This window comes from Marmota monax, unplaced genomic scaffold (assembly GCF_021218885.2).
Source record: "Marmota monax isolate L192 unplaced genomic scaffold, Marmota_monax_Labrador192_F-V1.1 WCK01_AAM20220418_F8-fsc00021, whole genome shotgun sequence".
NCBI classification, from domain to species: Eukaryota; Metazoa; Chordata; class Mammalia; order Rodentia; family Sciuridae; genus Marmota; species Marmota monax.
The window spans coordinates 6,234,877-6,253,633 of record NW_026695228.1 but is presented as its reverse complement, the minus strand read 5'-3'; the positions used below and the strand labels follow the sequence as shown (position 1 = coordinate 6,253,633).

General features: G+C 41.1%; 1 protein-coding gene across 2 annotated transcripts in view; it reads left to right on the top strand.

The window, feature by feature from the left end:
- Osbpl10 (oxysterol binding protein like 10) overlaps window positions 1–18,757 on the top strand; it is a 275,538-nt gene that overhangs the window by 130,625 nt on the left and 126,156 nt on the right. Inside the window, exon 4 of one of the 2 annotated variants that reach the window (XM_046437454.2) lies at window positions 3,170–3,361. The exons of the other annotated variant lie outside the window; for it this stretch is intronic. Within the exon in view, the coding sequence (XP_046293410.1) occupies window positions 3,170–3,361 (192 nt within the window). The remainder of the gene's footprint in view (window positions 1–3,169; window positions 3,362–18,757) is intronic. 2 annotated transcript variants of the gene reach the window in all.

Sequence of the window (18,757 nt, the reverse complement as noted above, 5' to 3'; positions counted from 1 at the left end):
TTGATGCTTAATGAGAAAGCTTAAAGAACTCACCCGAGGTCACGTGGCTAGAACCCAGTAGAGATGGGGAAATGAAACTTGTCTGTTTAGCTTCCAAGCCCGGTGAAAAAATCTCTGCCTTTTGTTGGATAGCAATAAGCCTTTCAAACACTCAAAATGTATTTCAGTGGACTCTTAATACTTGGGCAAATTTACTGTTATTAAAGGATTAGGGAAATAGCCTCTTTACTTTTTTGCACTCCGAAAGGATTGAGGCTGAGAGTAGATGGCTGTTGAAGCTCATTGTGATCGAGATGGATGTAATTCTGGTACCACACATTTCTCCAATTAGCTACCCATGCACTTATTTAAAAAGCTGCACCCAGGTTCCCATCTGTATCTCTATTCCTGTTAGTTATGTGGTAAACCAAATCCAGAGAACCTTCACAAATGGTTGTGGCTTTTCAGAATATCCCAGAATTCTGACTTCTACTTGGGTTTCCCACTGTACTCCCCTATCTTAGTGATTTTTTAAATAAAACAATGAACTGTTAATGTTTAATAGTTTTTAAAACTGCCGTTGCCAGAGGCCTGAGGCCAAGACTACTTTGAATAACCACAGTCTGGCTTGTGTTCTTCTGTCTTGTTTCTTATCCCAAATCCTAGGCAGGCTTTGGTCTTCTCCTGGAATGTGTTTCTGAGCCGAGATCACTGGCTTTCTTCCTCACTTTTTGGACATTTGTTGCCAAATTAACGTCGTATTATTATCTTGCATATTCAGTGTGTGTATGTGACTGTGTGTCTTATGTTGTCAAGTTATAAGCAGCTATAGGGAAAACCATCCCATACATCTTTTTTTTTTTTCTTTAACATTTCACAGTAGGATTCTGCTAGGCACATAAGAGGTATTCTGTAAATGTAACACCCAGCATGATTTTTACATACAATTCAACTGCCTTTTCTCAAGCTAAATGAAGCATAGGAACAATTAGAATGTGAATTTTATGCAGTATTAAATTGTCTGAATTTTAATGAAATTTTTAATTTTAATGAAAATATAAAAAGCTGTACAGTAGAGATGTTCTCCCCCCATAACCTCTTATCCCCTGCTTCTCCACAAATAAGCAGCAACTTTATTAGTTTTATGTGTATCCTTCCAGAGTATCTGTTTCAAACAAATGATTTTAAAAGTGAAAGGAGTTACATTCCACATTTGACACAGAACTTTGCGTAGTACCGTGATTCTGCACCTCACTTCTTGCATTTGAACTGTATAGCTTAGAGGTTGATAGAGAACTTTTGAGTATTCTCTTACAGCTTGGTGGTATTCCAAAATGTAGGTATACCATCATTTATTTAACCTGTTCCACAGTGATGGACATTCAGGTTACCATTCTTTGTCATTAAACATACAACAGTAGTGACTATTTGGTACACGTGGCACTGCATCCAGGTATAGCATGTCTGTAGGACACATCTCCAGGTGAGTACATTTGCAGCTGGGTTGGTTCTGCCAGATTCCCCCCCCCCCCCCAGGTCTGCCAGCTTTCACAAACTCATTTCTCTGTAGCCCTGTTGATGGATTGTGCACTGAGATGCTTGAAATTTTGCCAATCTTTTGGGTAAAAGATTATGTCTAGGTGGGTTCAGTGGTTCATGCCTGTGATCCCAGCCACTCAGGAGGCGGAGACAGGAAGATCACAAGTTCAAGGCCAGCCTCAGCAATTTAGTGAGACCTGTCTCTAAAAATAAAAAGGGATGGGGATGTAGCTCAGTAGTACAGTGTTTCTGGGTTCAATCCTCAGAATCACAAAGAAAAAGATGGTGTCTAAATGTATTTACATTTACCCTATGAATATAGTTAAATGTATTTCTTGTATGGTGTAAGCCCTCTTTGTTTTCTGAACTGTCCACTTAATAAAGATTTGCAGATCCACAGTTTTTACTAGTTTATCACTCGACTCTATTGGTGGTGGTAGTGGTCCTTTTCCCTGCAGAAGTTTCAAGTTTTAGATAATCACATTTACCTTTGTTCTGGCCTTTGGGTTTCAAAGTGTTAAGCCTTCCTTATTCCATGGCTATACATTTTCTTCTAGTGCTTTTGTTTCTCTTAATCTTTGACCCATTTGGGTTCTGTGTTTGGCAGTGCAGTTGTTGAAAAATTCATAAGAATTCATAAGTTGAGATGCCATCAAATTGGAATTTGACCAAATTGGAATTTGGTTGACATGATACTATAGATTGAAATGTAAGCCCTGGTGTGTTTGTAAGCCCTGGTGTGTTAGTCAGCTTTTTCATTGCCATGACTAAAAGACCCAATGGAGAACAATTTTAGAGGAGGAAAAGTTTATTGCGGGGGGGGGGGGGGGGGGGCGGTATCATGGTTTCAGAGGTCTCGGTGTATAGATGGCCAACTTTATTCCTCGGGGCTTGAGGTGAGGCAGAACATCATGGTGGAAGAGGGTGGTGAAGGGAAGTGGCTCACATCAGAAAGCAGAGAGCAGACTCCACTTGTCAGATACAAAATAAATACCCCAAAGGCATGGGTTGAGCCTTAACCCAATCATTTCATTTCTAAGCCACCTTGCATTGTCTCACACATGAGATTTTGGGGGACACTTTACATCCAAACTATAACACCTAGACAAAAAAAAGTGGGTGGATAACTTGGTGTACTCCTTCATGTAGCAAACATTTAAGTACTTAAACAATTATTGTCTGCTAGGCCTTGGGAGATATCAAGATGAGAGTGAACAAATCTGATAGTCTCTGGACAATAAGGATGATCTTGTTGCAGTCCAGTAACAGCAGGGAGAGGCCGTCCAGAGCAGGGAATACGGAGCTGAGTCTTGAAGGTTCAGCGGAAGTTTGCCAGCCAGGAGGGGAAGGGCATTCCAAGAAGAGGAAATAAAGAAAGCACGAGCCCTTAGAACCTGGGGGCATTTTCAATAGCTCTTCATGGCCATAGCATAGGACAGGAGAAACAGCAAGGGATGGGAGCAGATCAGTTGATGGAAATTATGTGAGCATCTGTCCTGTTCGGGCATGTGGCGCTATTACACCCGCCCAGTGCCTCATCCTTCTAATCAGGTAAAGGGGAAGATTAAGAGGCCCCAGACAAATAGAAGGCAACCCTTGGTCATGTTTTGCAGATCAGTTGTTGAGTTTTGACCCCTGTTGCTTATTCTAGAGTACTCCAAGCTCCCGAAGCCGAAGTCTCACTTTGCTTCCCCATGGAACACCCAATTCTGCGTCTCCCTGTAGCCAGAGACACCTCAGTGCTGGGGCCCCCGGTGTTGTCACAGTCATGCATCACAAGTCGCCTGCAGCTGCCCGAAGAGCCAAGAGTCAGTATTCCGGCCAACTTCACGAAGTCAGAGAGGTAGGCTTTGCTCTCCTATGAAGTTAAGTGGCCCCTGGGAGTTGGGAACTCATCCACCTTAGCTCTGCCAACTGCTCTTCCTTTGGATCAACTTGATTTACCCCCCACCCTCAAAAAGGACCAGCGGTCAACCTCCCAGCCACAAGGCCATGACTATCCTCCTGGTTTTTATTTAAAAAAACAAAAGTTTGCTGCTTAGGTTAAGCAAGTTGTTAAGAGATGTCTGGTGTAGCTCAGCAGAGAAAGCAAGCCCACAGAAATGTGGGTGCACCCCAGTACTGTCGGTTACAAAGTTGCCACTCCTAGCAAAGATGAGATGGTGCAAAATCTTGGAGACCCAGGAAGTAGTTCCAGGTGTTTGGAAACTTGGGAGTGTTCAACATGGAGCTAATCTCCCCTCTGTTCTGCCCTGCCTGCAGACACTCAGGTGTGTTGGATGGTGAAGAGAACACTGTCCTTAAAGTCAGAAGACTGTCATTTAAGAGCAAGTCTTTTAATAGATCTGAACCTCAGTTTCTGCTTCTGTAAAACAAAGCTGGCTTTACCAGCCTCTGGGTGGGAGGGGAATGGGAGGATATCTTGTGATTTACCCACGAAGCTCTTTAACTGCTTTATAAAAGCAACATGAGATTGTCTTTTCTTTTTACTTGTGAAATTCTGGAAGTCATCAGTTTGGGGATACCAGATCCATAATATTCATACATTCCTTTGCAACCATTGTGGAGAACAGACCATCTAAAATGATGTTGGTCCCAACTCTAGAGTATGGAGGCTTTTTGCCCCACAGCTTACTTGGGCCCTGGCAGCTTGTTGTCACCTTATAGAAGGTAGTGGAGCCTCCCTCTATATCTCACAGGAGAATGGGATCTCAGACCAGGGTCTGGCTGTTGCCTGAGTCAGCAGCGTATCTCTAAAACTGTTTAATTATTAATCCATATTAATTGTCCAAAAGGGGGTCATGTGTGACATTTTCATATGTGCATAAAATGTACTTTGTATCTTTCCTCCTCACTGTTCTGTTTTTTTAAAATGACATGAGCCAGGCAATGCTCTGACGGCTGGCTGTCTTGGCCCGATTCTGGCCCAGGGTAGGAAATAAAAAAAATCTTCTGAATCAAGTCTGGAGACACACATTAAAGGTTTTTTTTTTTCTTGATATGAATGATTGTACCCATGAGTGTTTTTTTTTTTTTTTTTTCCACAGCACCTTTTCAAAAACAGTTAAGGAAAATTAGTGGAAAAATTTCAAATCGCCCAACTTCAGTTTCAACTTTGTTTTTATTTTTTCATATTTTTTGGCCAGAGAATTTTAAAGAAAGACTAAATGTATCATTTTATCATTGCCGGTGAATGCATCAGTATTTATCTTTTTACACAATTGAACTTTTTTATGCATACCTCATTGAAGTTTCTTTTACAAGTCTTTTGATCATAATCTTAACATGAACTTTCAAATATATATATTTATTAGATATGAGGGATTCTTTACATTCTCTAGTCTGTGATTATGCTGATCTGTAAGCTGAGGCCTAAAAAAAATTGGGGGCACTTTACTGTTTAATATACAGCCCAATCTTCTCTATCTCCATTTAAAAAGTCAAGTTTTTAAAAGAAGGTATTTGCGCATGTGTATAAATATGTTTAATTATCTTATAATGGTTATACCTTTGCTTTGTGAGGTATATAGTATAAGTCTATATTGTAAAAAGAGATGTAAAGGACAAAAGTAAAAGTTGCCTATAAGCTTACCTCCCTATAGGAAACTACTGTCACCTTTACGTGAATTTACCTCTGAATTTTTTTTTTGCTACATTTATAGGTATGTAAAAAATTATCTCTATGCTGTGATCTAAATTTCATAAATGATTATGTATATACTGCTTTTTTTCTTTTGCATTGTTTTTGCTCTTTCTGCCTATGGGGGTCATATTGAAGCTTCTCATGGAATTATTTAAAAAATAAGTGACTTCGTAGCAATTGGTTTTTGCACCTTTGGGTGACAGTATGTGTCTTCAGATTGCTTTTATGTATTGATGACCTTTCTTGCTGAAAATTTTAGGGGAGACTTTTTGAGATGTAAGTATTGGCAGTCAAGAGAACTTTAGGGTGCTGAGCTCCCATACAAGGAGTTGAAGGTTCTGGTTCTTGGTTATCATGTCCATTGTGATCCCACATTGGAGAAGGGTAGCTATCATTTTATGAGATGGCCAGATCCACCTTGGGAATAACCTGAGCAAATCTCACCCCGATCAGAAAGTCCTGCACTTATTAAAAGGTCTTCATACTCTGAAATTAAGTTCCACTGTGTTTATCTACAATATAACTAGAAGAAAATGGAATAGCATTTTTAACCCAGCTGTATAGGGAAGATAAACTTATGACCACTGAAGCAATGGAGAAAGTCATCATATACAAGACAAATGTGCCTGAAGATCAGGAGAATAAAAGAAAAATAGCCCAACCAAAGGCAATAGAATAAATATTAAATGGAATGCCACAGCATGGCTGAAAATAATGGGACAGCTTAAAAGATAAAGTGGTTACTGTCTAAAATATGAAGAATTGAGATACCAAAGGTCAGAACCCAAAGTCCTCATAGGAGGCAGTTGAGAGGAGTTCAAGGGATTCAATTTCGTGAGGAGTCTGTACGTCCTCATAGCATTTGAGAAACAAAAGCTAAGAACATTGTTGATGAAGTTGAGAGTTAATTATAGCCTATTATTGGTTGGTTTGTTCAGAAATGTTGGCAGTATCATACATCACGACAATTTAGTGATGTATAATAAAAGCCAAACAGAAAACTGCATTGCCATTCGCCCATATAGTCCCTATTGGAACAGTCTCTTGTGGAAACTATGGAATTAAATATAAGAATTTTGATAACCCTCTTACAAGGTCATAGGTCCAATTCAATATATTATAGGAATGACTATGTAAACAACAACGTAAGATAATAACCATAGCAATTTAAGACGTCATGTCAGTGGTGCTACTACATGGACAAGAACACATGAAACAATGAATATGCAGAGTAATCTACACATGAGAGATCCTATGTCCATTTAAAAAATCTCCAGGTAAAACAGCAGTTCCTCAAAGTTTGGATCTTACCTTGTAAACTAGATCTGGGAAACCACAAAGTGTTACAAAGTTATGCAGCAAGAATATTTTTAAAAGCGGTGATATGACTATCACTGTTTCATAAATGCCCCTCCTCGAAGGCATATAATCTCAGAATAAAGGGTCACACGTTGTTATTTTTCATAAAATTTAAATTATTCAAACTGCATTTCTATTTTATATATATCATCCTGCACTAGAAGACAGTTCATCGGAGACTGGTCCTGATGTACAGATCTGTTCTCAAAGCACTGGTTACTCCTGATTCTGACTTCAGAAATATCTCTCAGTCTAACATCTTCATGGCCATTGCCAGTCTCCCTTCTATTTCATTCTTTACTGTTTCCAGGAAACCAACTTCCTAAGTGTGTGAAAGCATCTTCTATCAACATCTTCTTGATTCCCTGTTGTCACCAGGATAAAGGTCAAGCCCCTTATTCTGCAAAGGGGGCCTTTTGTAGTTTGTACACTCTGAGGCTTCCCTGGTCTCCATGCTCCTCCTTAATTCTGTGTGTCCTTTACTACCCAGTGGGATACACCCCAAGTGGAACCTTGTCATGATAGAAATGTTCCATTTCTTTATTTTCCACTAAGAGTAACCACCAGTTACATGGGGCCAATGAGTTCTTGAAATGTGAATAGTCCGAATGAAGCTATGCTCTAAATATAAAAAGCACACTAAATTTTAAAAAGTTAGTGTAAAACAGGGTAAAATGTTAACATTTTTAACAACCTTAGTATTTCCACTGATAATGTGGAAGTGATTTGTTCAGTTAATGAAAATTAAAAATCATGGCATCTCTTTCTACCTTTTTTAAATCGTGCAACTAAAAAACTAAGTTGTGTACATGTCTCATGTTTGGCTTGCTTTATTTCTCTTGGATAGCACTGCCCTAGAGTGTGAACTTGCTCACTCATGCACCCCTGCATCCATTCTGCAGGTATTAATTGAGCACCTTCTTTGTGCCAGCCACTGGAGTTTTTTGTTAAAGGCCACATCTATCCTTTCTTCTTCGAGCCCCAGCATGATTGCTAGACATGCTGGTTGAACAGATTAATCTAAGGGTCCATTCTGTAGCTGTTGGAGCATTTTAAAAATGGAATATGGAGGCACTTTAGAACTGCTCACGTAACTGAATGAACTGTAAGAGAAGCAACCTGGCGATGCTTTTGAGGGTTGTCGGGTTCATTCGGTCTTATCTGGTAGCATTGGTGACTGACTGTACAGCCAGATGACTGTGTGACCAGGGACAAAAGTGATATTGGCATGAACCTCTGTGTGCACCATGGAATTGGTGTATAAAAAGAATCTATTTTTTAAAAAACGAATTTGACTCCAACTATTTAAGCATGTGATGATGGAAATGTATGACATTCGCTGTATCTTTTTTTTGGCATTTTGACTTTTAAATTTCTAATCCTCATGACAGGTTTTTCGTGTAGCTCACATTTAAATAGATACAAGTTCAATTGATACAAGGACAGTGTAATTTTCATGAAATTGTTTGCTTTCTGAAAAATTATAACCCAAACATGTGCATGTGCATGTATGTGAGTGTGTACACTAAGGACTTTTTTTAGTTGTGACATTTGAGACTTTAAAAAAAAATCACACTTAATTCAGTAGGGAGACTTTGGATTTTTGTAGCTTGATGGGAGAAAAGGTCGTGCTGTTGAATGGAAATGAGTGTGTGCAGCGCATAAATCTGGATTTAATTAAGCTTCTGATGATTTATTGGCAAATTAGAGTTGTTTTAAACTTCTTAGAATTCTTATATATTTTGCTTCCAGGCACACATACTATGGAAGAAAGAGCTGTCGGTTCTACTGGTTTATACTGGGTAGGGAAACTGTGTTAGGGTAATATAATTTTAATGTGGTTTTAAACAAACCTTTTATGGAGACTAATTTATGGAGGAGATGTGTTTATGTGGCTCCAGCTATGTGAATTTATGTTTCTTCATGTAATTGCAATGTCATATTTACTTGATACACATACACAGGGAAGATCCTTTAATTAAGTAGCCATCTTTATAAATGGATATTGACTCAGGATGGTCTGATTGGATCATGGTTCACACACAGCCATAGTAAATGTCTGATCAGAAACTTTGATTCATGGACAGCCTCTGCTATGGAAGCAGTAACTGTAAACTACCTCCCTAATGAATTTTATTAGGTGATCAATTTTAAGGTAGTGATCTGCACTGGTGGCATTGAATACAGACCACCCCATCACCAGGGAAACCACATTTAGTATAGCAAGTGCATTTATCCTTTGTGCAAACAGTGATGACTTCTTAAAAATGCCCAGAATTAATCCTCCCATTCACTTTTTTGAATAATTGATAACAAGTAACAATAGCATGTATTCCTGGTAGCAATTTGCCATCTCTTGGTGTATGTTGGCTCCAGACTTCAGTTTTCAAAAATTGTGATGTGGAGATAGTTAAAGATGATCTTCTCCAAATGTTTTTAAAGGAGTGTTATTTTCAAATAAAAATATCACAGATCCTTACAATGTCAAAACGGGTAAAAGTGGCATTTTATTACTTTAGAAAACAAAATGGGCATTTATTGATCATGAAACAAGTTGGCTGGAATAGTGAGGATTTATGACCCCCATTGCAATCCTTTGCATCTGTAAAATGTGAAACAAATAGCTATACAATCTGCAGAACAGCTTGGGATCCTGAGAGCACAATTTGAGGGCCATTGACTTTGGCGTTAACCAACAGTATATCAGGTGAACAAAAGACAACACTGAGATAATGGCTTCCTTTGTCCCTCTTCTCTTGAGCTGCTGTCCTGGGAGGAGGCCCTCATCCTGCTTGTGGGGAAGGCTGGGTGGGATGTGGGAGGTGGAGGTGGCCAAGTGCATGCTCAATCACAAAAGTAACTGCCTCTTGCAGAACACCAAAGATGTCCATAAGTTTCTACTCACTGAGTGTTCTTTTCTTTATCTAAGCTGGCTGTAATGCAAATTCTTTTCCCACTTTTATCCCTTATTTCCCAAAAGTTCTTTTCTAATCCTGTTTATTCTGACTAGGCTTTTTTCTTCTATTTTGTAATGTTTAGAAATTATGTATTTACTTGTTTAGGTGGAGGAAGAAGAGTTAGATGTTGAAAGTTTTTCTTTTTTTAACCTATTTATTTTCCTGCCCTTAGTATAGCACTATATCATATAGTTAGGTGCTCAATTAAAAACTTGAGTGATTTCCCAAAGAGAATCGTAACCATTGGGAAACACTTCTCTGAAGACTTGGTTGAAAGTCTTTGTAAGGAAGGAGTTTCTAACCTTGATGCATATACTTGTGAGTTATGGCCCCAAAACAGCACTGTTTTGATACACAGCTGTATGATACACAAATGGTGGCTACCTTCCACTTCAGCCCCAGCATGCCTAGGTGTGTTCTCTCAGTCCTAGGTATGCTTCAAGTCTACCTGTTTAGCAAATACCTCTGGTATGTGTGGGTTTTTTTTTTCTTTTGGTGGTGGTGCTGAGGATTGAACCCAGGGCTGTGTGCATGTGAGGTAGGCACTCTACCAACTGAGCTATATTCCCATTTCCCCACTAATCTATCAGCTCCTTTCTCAAAGTCATGGCTCCTTTAGTGTTAGGGTGACACCTACATATCTAAATCTTAATAGTACAGGAATGAGACAATGCAAGAAAGTTTAAAGGTGAAATGATTGTGCTAATTAAGGCTCTCATAACCCAGTCTACTGATGGAAATTAACTGTGTGGTAACTATGCGGGTAGGGTGTGGCTAGAGGAGGTGGAACACTGGGGGCATGCCTTTGGGATATATATTTTCACCTTTACATTTTATTCCAATGAAAATCATAAACTTAAGCAACTAACAAAACATACACCTGGTGTACATGCTGGAAACTACAAGATTCTGATGAAATACATCAAAGACTTAAATAAATCAACCTAGTGTTTTTCATGAATTGAAAAACTCAGCATCATAGGAAAGTCAATTCTCTATCTTATACAGTTTTAACTCAATGTTCCAAACTCCAAGAAATCTTCTTGTACATATAGACAAGATTATGAAATATATATGGAAAGATAAAAGAACTAGAATAGCTAGTTTGGGGGTGGATGGGTGGGGCAAAATAAGAGGAATTAGTCTACCCAATTTCAAGATGCATTTTATAATTACAGTAATTGTAATCATGTGGTACTAATGGAAGATAAATGGAGCAGAATGGGGAACCCAGAAGTACATCCATAAAAATTTCTAATTGATTTTTGGGGAAATGTGCAAATTCATCTCCCTGGAGGAAAGATAGTGTTGTCAGAAAACGATGCTGGAGCAGTTGGACATGCATTGGGATGTGTGTGTATATATAATATGTATGTCCCTGGTGAACCAAGCTTAGTCTCTCTGCTTCCTGATTGTCATGCCCTGACCTGCTTTCCTCTGCCACATCCCTTTGCCATGATATTTTGCTTCACTTCGGGCCCATAGCAGTGGAGTTGGCTGTCCTTGGACGAGACATCAGAAACCGTGAGCCCCAAATACTTTTCCTTCTTTGGTATTTTGGTCTCAATGGTGAAAGAGCTGGCTAAATAATCAGTGTTCATAGCCTCTATAACGTGAGCAAAGCTGTTTCTTATTGTTGGGATCTTACTGTGTGTCAGGATCTTGGCCCAGTGGTTTTACCTGCATTATCATCAAGTCAGCCTTGATGGGTCCTCTCATTGTTCCCATCTTATAGATGAAAAACTGAGGAATAAAGAGGCTGAGGCAAAGAGAAGTATATCAGCAGGGTTCAGCCTAACTCCCTGCCCACAACTTGACTTTTTTGCAGTTCCCATGTTGAGTTTGACTATAATCTGAAAACATTAAATGGAAAATTCCAGAAATATGAATGTTGTAAAATGTGCACCAGGGATGTGAATCATCCCTTTGTCTGGTGTATCCATACTGTGAATGATAGCTGCCTAGTAGGCTATCCCCGTTAGCAGATCGACTGTTGAGGTACTGCAGCTCTTATGTTCAAGCAACTCTCATTTTAATAATGACCCCAAATGCAAGAGTAATGACACAACGTAGGCACCAGGTCATAAAACTTGGGAACTCAGGTTGACCATGGCACTAGTACTGTATGCTACAGAGACTACAGGAAAAAACATGGAATTCGGTTCTTTCCAGTTTCAGGCATCCACTGGGGGTTTTGGGATGTAGCCTTGTGGCTAAGGAAAGGCTGCACAACAAGAATCTTACTGCAGGGAATTGGTTTACCCAGTTGTGGGACTGTCCAAGATGGTTCTAGAACCTATTGGGCAGCCATAGTGGTATTATCTACAGACACAATCTCCAGGAAGCCTCGGCTCTGTACTTACAGCCGTCAGTGAACTAGGCCCACACAGACTGTCAAGGTAATCTCCCTTATTTAAAGTCAGTTGATTTCTAATTTGAATTGTATCTCCAAAATCTCTGGCAGAAGCATCTAGGGTCATGTTCAAGTACATGGGGATTATAGCTTTGCTAAGTTAAGGCCAAGAGACATCAAAATGAGAGTCAAACACATGAGGTGGTTGATCCTGGCCAAATGGTTGCGGGACTTGGACCCCTCAGTCCATGTAGATGACCAGATACTACTGTCACATCAGAGGTGGGGACTAGAGTGGTGGCAGTTTTCAGGACCAGGGCTGCCTTGTTCTCCTGAAAGTGTTGTCTGATGCACTTGATCTCTGTACCCTTCCTCCTGCCGCCTGGTACATGTCATACCCCAGTGAAGTCTTAATGAATTTATTTACTTGAGCAAGTCACCAGAACATGGCAGCTTTTATAGCATTCAGACCAGTAATCTCAGTTCCTGTCCTTGGCCAAGTCATGTCACATGTATGGTAAGTGGAAATATCCAGCTGGCTTTTCATGTTGACGGATGATGGGAGTAAAAGTGGCTGTCAGAGGGTGGCAAAAGTAGGTGCAGGTCTTTACAGATTTCCAAACATGCCAGGTTGCTGCCTAAAAGAATGGAAAGGCCCCAAAGCTGCTGCAATCTACCTTCTGACTTCTCCTGCTGGACAGGCAGAGAAGGGGATGTGGTACCCAGGGGCAGCCTCCAGCAATCCTCTTTCTCTCCAGCCTCCACCTCTTTGTGGAGCCTTCCCAGCCTCTAACACTAGTTGAATGGAGGAGCCAATCTCCCAGTTGCAGACTCTGTCCTTCCCTGAACACAAGGGCTGTCCAATCCCAAGTGCTGTGTACTCTGCAAAACATGGGAGTTTCGGTTAATTGGCCCGTATGTACAGGGTCGTGATTTATACCTGAGAGGGCCTGCTAGCAACCTCTGGCAGTCTGAGCACTTCCTGCCCTGGCCACTAGTGACTAAAAGAGGAGAGGGAGGCTCAAGTAGCTAATTATGACCAGTTTATTGAGTTTTGTTCTTGTGACTCCACCAACCTGACCACAGCTGATCAAACCAGATGTCTCTACATAGTGTTCCAGGCCAGCTGCTGGATTTGAGGTGATCTTAGAACTCTGAGGAGGGCCATGTGCTTGAAGTGAGATTGACTGCCCCTTTGGGGAGTATGAATGGGAACTAGGCAGAGGCCAAGAGGTGAAATTGATGCCAACAGAGTGTAAGCAACCAAGTCACAAACTGGTGTCTTCTAGTCATCGTATGAAGTTGTGAGAGTTGCTATGGAGTTGCATTAGTTAGGATTCTCCAGAGAAATGGAACCAGTAAGGATACGTGTACATACAGAGTGACTGGTTGGTTTAAGGAATTGGTTCGCCTAATTATGGAAGTTGGCAAGTAGAAAATCTACCAGCTGATCTGGCAGTCTATGCTGTAGTTCAAGTGTGAAGGTACCTGCTGGAAAAAATTTTCTTACTTGAAGGTCAGTCTTGTTCTGCTTAGGCCTTAACTGATAAGACCCATTCAAATTATGGAGGGCCATCTGCTTTACTCAGGGTCCACCAATTTAAATATTAATATCATCTAAGAAACACCCTCCCAATAACATCCGGAATGTGTGACCAAATATCTGAGCATCATGGCTCAGCCATGTTGACACTAGTGAACTAACCTTCCCAAGCACCCTGAACTTTTCTTCTCCTTGTAGTCTTACTGTCCATGTCTATTCCTTGAGGTCCCCTCGGCTCATTTCTGGAAAGCTCAGGGAGTTTATCACCAGTCCTACCATACATGGCTACTGTGTGCTCATGGGTGGGTCCAGAGCTGGTCTAATATGGAGAATGGAATGATGCATATAACCTGGCTTTTGTCCATGGACCTGATAATCTAGGTGACGAACATGACAGTTGTGTGGTTCACTGGTGATAGGAATGGCAATAGGAATTCACTAGAGGGTGAGCCCACCGTGTAGACTGACCTTCTATGTGGACCTGTATGCTCTGGGCTCTACAAGTCACCAGGATCCTGAAGAGTCCCCCTATTAGGACTCAGCATCCAGAGCACACTGAATCTGTGCCTTCCAAACCCTTCTTCCTCAGGGTTGCTTACAGAAAACTCGTAGTTCAGTTGCCTTTGAAGCTTGTACTCAGGAGCTAAGTGGAAAGTTATTTTGTATTGCAATAACACGGAAGATTATTCTGCCTGTTTTTACCTCATGTGTTGATTGAATACAAGGAGCTTTTATTCACAAGTTCTGAGGCCTCAATGTAATAACTGTTGGATGTCGAGGGAGTGGACTAGGAGAGAAGTTGGTGAACCTCATCCTGTGGCACACAAGCCACCCTTGGTCCTTTTGTTCTGTAATCTTAATCTGGGTGATGTCTGCAGAGGGTGTTATGTTTTTTCCCAGTGTTATGTTTTTTCAAGATATGACAGATTTTTTATTTTGAAACCCAGTTGTCATGTTCTGTTTTCAGCAGAATAGGGTACTCTGGTGATTCCCCCTCCCCGACCTCCAGCAAATGCTGAAGTATGATAAGACTGCATGTTAAATACAACAGTTTTCATAACTAGCCACCTCTCCAAGTTGCCCTGTCAGGGCTGTAATCATTTCTTATTGCTTTGATCTGAATTTTTTTCTAGTCTTTTTAAGGTGTAACAGCTTCTGCTTCTACTTTAGTATTAGAAGTTGAGCATCAAAAACTGTCCTGATTATCATGCATAACATAACACCCCCAAACATGTCAGCTTAAAACTGCAACAATTTTTATTTTGCTTAGGAATCAGCAATTGGGGTAGGGGTGCAGGAGCCCCTGTCTCTGCCCCATGGGTTCTGGGGGATTCCTGAAGGCAGGCACAGCCAGAGTTGAGGGTGTCTCCCTGTCTGCCTATAGTCTCAGGGCCTCCACACAGACTACTCTAGTGCGGTAGCTCTCAGATTTCTTATGTGGTAGCTCAGGACCCCAGGAACAAGTGTTCTGGAATAGAACACATAGTTGCTAGTATCTTAAAACCTGGGTCAGGAAACTAGCATATTGTCAACTTCGGCTGTATTTTATGGTTCATACAGAATCTGCCAAGATTCCGGGGGGCGGGGGAGGGACAGAGGCCCTATCCCTCAATGGGAACAGTATCAAAGGAGTTTTGAAAATACCTGTAATAAGCCATTTTTGAGTTTTTATGTGTACCAGTATAGCATGAATGGTCCTGTGTCCCTTCCTTGATCTTTTTCTTCCAGGTTTTGAGACTATGAGAGTCTGCTGGCATTGCCACAACAATGAACTGAGTGCCTTAAACAATGGAAATCTATTTGCATAGTTCTGTAGTCTAGTAAAATCAAAGGGGTGGCAAGGTTGGTTCCTTCTACAAGCTCAGAGCATGATGTATTCCAAGTCTCTCCCCTAGCTGCTAGTGATTTCTGGCAATCTTTGGTGCCTCACCCCAATTTCTGGCTTCTCCTTGGGTGTCTGTCCCTGTTCTAGTAAGGCCCCCAGTTATTGGATTTAGGGCCGTGCTGACCTCAAATAACTTCATCTTAACTAACATATCTGCAAAGATGCTATTTACAAATAGGGTTACATTGAGTGGGCTGGGGGTGTCTGCCTTCTAACCTTTGCTCTAAACCAAGAGAGGCTTTGAGGATAGGTTGGTGGATGGGACCAGATACTTGAACAGAGACTCAGGCTTCAGCTTATTATTTAAGCTGTGGGTGGTGACAAAGACCCAGTGTGTGTGTGTGCGCTTGCTGTGTCTGGATTCTTGGTTTGCATGGTAGATTTGGTATATAGATGTGCAACTGAAGAAAAGCTCAGGTGTACTAAATGCTAACGTGTCTGTATATACTGTGAGGTAGGTTTCTTTCCCATTGAACACACAAGGACCTTGAAGCTTAGTGGGGCCAAGCCACATGTCCAGGTTCATGCCAGCAGAAGTAGCTGTGCTAGAGCTGGAGCCTCGGGAGGTCCACCCTGGAGCCCTGACTCTGAACCAAGTGCACAAAAGCCATATGTACCTGCACTCTGTCTCCTCCCTTGCCCTATTTTGCCTCAATTGCTAGATAGTATTAGGGCAGGAACAGTGATCATAGCATGTGCCACAGATTTCTTTATGTGTAATTTCAAGGCTCTGGTTGGTGTTAAAGGCAACAACAGAAATTTCTAAGGTTTTCACGTAACATTCAATACTTCGTTGCATGTGCAGTTTTATAGAAGAAAAAAATTTCTCTAGTGCATGAGATAATAAATGAACTAGTATGGGTTGTGCTGGATGCAGTGGTGCATGCCTCTAATCCCAGAGGCTTGGGAGGCTGAGGCAGGATGAATGCAAGTTCATAGCTAACCTCAGCAACTTGGCATGACCCTCTCTAAAAATATAAAAAGGGCTGGGGATGTGGCTCAGTGGTTAAGCACCCCTAGGTTTAATCTCCACTACAAAAAAGAAAAACGTAGCATGGCTTACAAGGCTGGTTGAGACCCATGTGAGGAATCGGGTCTGTGTCCCGGGCCTACGAACTACTGTGTGAACCTTGGGCAAGTCCTTCGACCTTTGTTCCCATCTGTGAAATAAAGGCATCAGGCTGGGTCACTAGCTCAAAGATGCTTTGGTCTTGACTTCAAGTTAGAACTTGATTTCACAGTGAAAAGGACATTATAGGGTTTTTTTTTTTTAGTTGTAAATGGACACAATACCTTTATTTTATTTATTTATGTGGTGCTAAGGATCAAACCCAGTGCCCCATGCATGTGAGGCAAGCGCTCTACCACTGAGCCACAACCCCAGCCCCACATTATAGGGTTTTTTTTAAGACAACTACTCTTTCTAGCTACTTGCATGTTTTGATTATTCTCCCCAATGCAAGAGAAATCTTCAAAAAAAACCAAAAAAAAAAAAAACACCCTATATTTTTGGAGCAATTCCTCATATTTCTTCCTTATATTGGAGAGATTCCAATGTTAAATTCATAGAAGGTGATTTATACTGGTGGTTTAGTAGGGATGAAATAAGAATCTTAAAAGTGAACAAACTTCTGTGCTATATTTTGAAAGGAAAATAGTTTGTATCATTTTCATGCACATTTTTATATCTAACATAAAAATAATTGTCCTCCTGACAGGCTATGGGGGAAATCATTTGTCACCTATTGTATAACAGATTCTAAAAACTTATAGACCAGTTTTGAAATAGGATAGTTGCATTAAACCACTTGGCAAATATTGATTCAAGAGTCAGAATTGGTGGTAGGGAAAGGTGCTCAGTCCTGGCTGGGGGAAGTTAACCAGGCACTAAGCTGGTTTTGTGTACAGAGTTCCTTGCCAGGTAGGGCCTCCTTATCAAAGGGCCCTCATTCTTCCTAGGCATCTCTACTAAGCCCTCCCTGTGAAGAGGGGCTTGAAGGCCCTCACTTTGTCCTGAGTACTGTTTCCTGCTCCCTCATTGAGGGACTCCCCTGCATTTCCATCTATACTGACACATCTGATCTTTGCTGGGGGAGCTGGTACCTTTTCTCTGCTTTGTCCCTGATTTATACCATTGTGGTAAGTAATGTAAGTCTTGCTCATTACTTTCTAGTTGGCTTCTCATCCTAATTGACCTGGCAATTCTTGACACTCTTGATAAACCATATAGGGCATTTCTAGATTTTGGCTCTTATGATGCTATAGGGAACACTCGTGTTCTTGTGTTAATGAAAGCAAGGGGGGAATCCTTGGGATCACAGACAATTGCTTGTTGGGACCAGTGTTAACCACCCCCGTGAAGTTGGAGTGACAGTCCTTGGGGACTTGCCAATTGGCTAGTGTTATGGTTTGGATGTGATTTGTCCCCCAAAAGCTCATGTATGAAACAATGCAAGAGTTTCAGAGGAAAAAGATTGGGTTGTGAGAGTCTTTAACCCAATGAGTGAATTAATCTCCTGATGGGGATTAACTGTTAACTTGAGGTGGTAGGGTGTGGCTGGAGGAGGTGGGAATTGGAGCATGGCTTTGGGTATATATCTGTATCTGCTGAGTGGAGTTTCTCTCTGCTTTCTGATTGCCATGTGAGCTGCTTCCCTCTGCTACCTTCTGCTATGTTGTTCCTGTCTCACCTGGAGTCCTGAGGAATGGAGCCAGCTGTCTATGGATTGAGACCCCTGAAAGTGAGCCCTCAAACTCTTCCTTTATAGTTGTTCTGGTTGGGTCACTTAGTCATAGCTGTGAAAAAGCTGACTAAAACTGCTAGGGAGAAACTGATATCTCATAATTCTTGTTCAATTATTTTAGGTAAGGTGTCACTTCGTATTTAAAAGGGCAGTTTTATTTTGATATTGAATTTTTTGTGTGGGGATTTATTTGCTGTAAATGCAGGCATCTTGTTTTCCAAAAACATTGAATAGTTTCTTTTCCTGCCAATGTGTTAATACCACTGTTGGTCAGCTTTCTGTTACTGTAACTATTACCCGAGATACTCAACTTATAAAGAGAGAAGGTTTGTTCTTGGCTCAGTTTGGGCGGTTTCAGTCTGATGGCACACACACCTATTGTTTTCACACCTCTGGTTTTTGGGGCAGCACATCATGGCCAGAACTTGGGAGGAAGCAAAACTGTCCACATCATGGCCCAGATGTGGAAGAGGACCACAATCACCTTTAAGGACATGCCCCCCAATTACCCCCCAGTAGGCCTCGCCTCTTATTTCTCCCACCTCTCCTGTGCAACTCTGGGGAATAGCCTGCCTTTGGGGCACACTCCAGATCCAACTTTCAGCGACCTCTTAAACCCAGGTACTCCGTGTAGTATTTAGTTTATCTCTTGATCTTTCTTGTGATTCTTTGTCCTATTTATGGCTAGAAGTAGAATTTTATTGTCACTTTAGATGCTCTCCATCCATGTCTGATGGAGCAGCACACCCTCACTG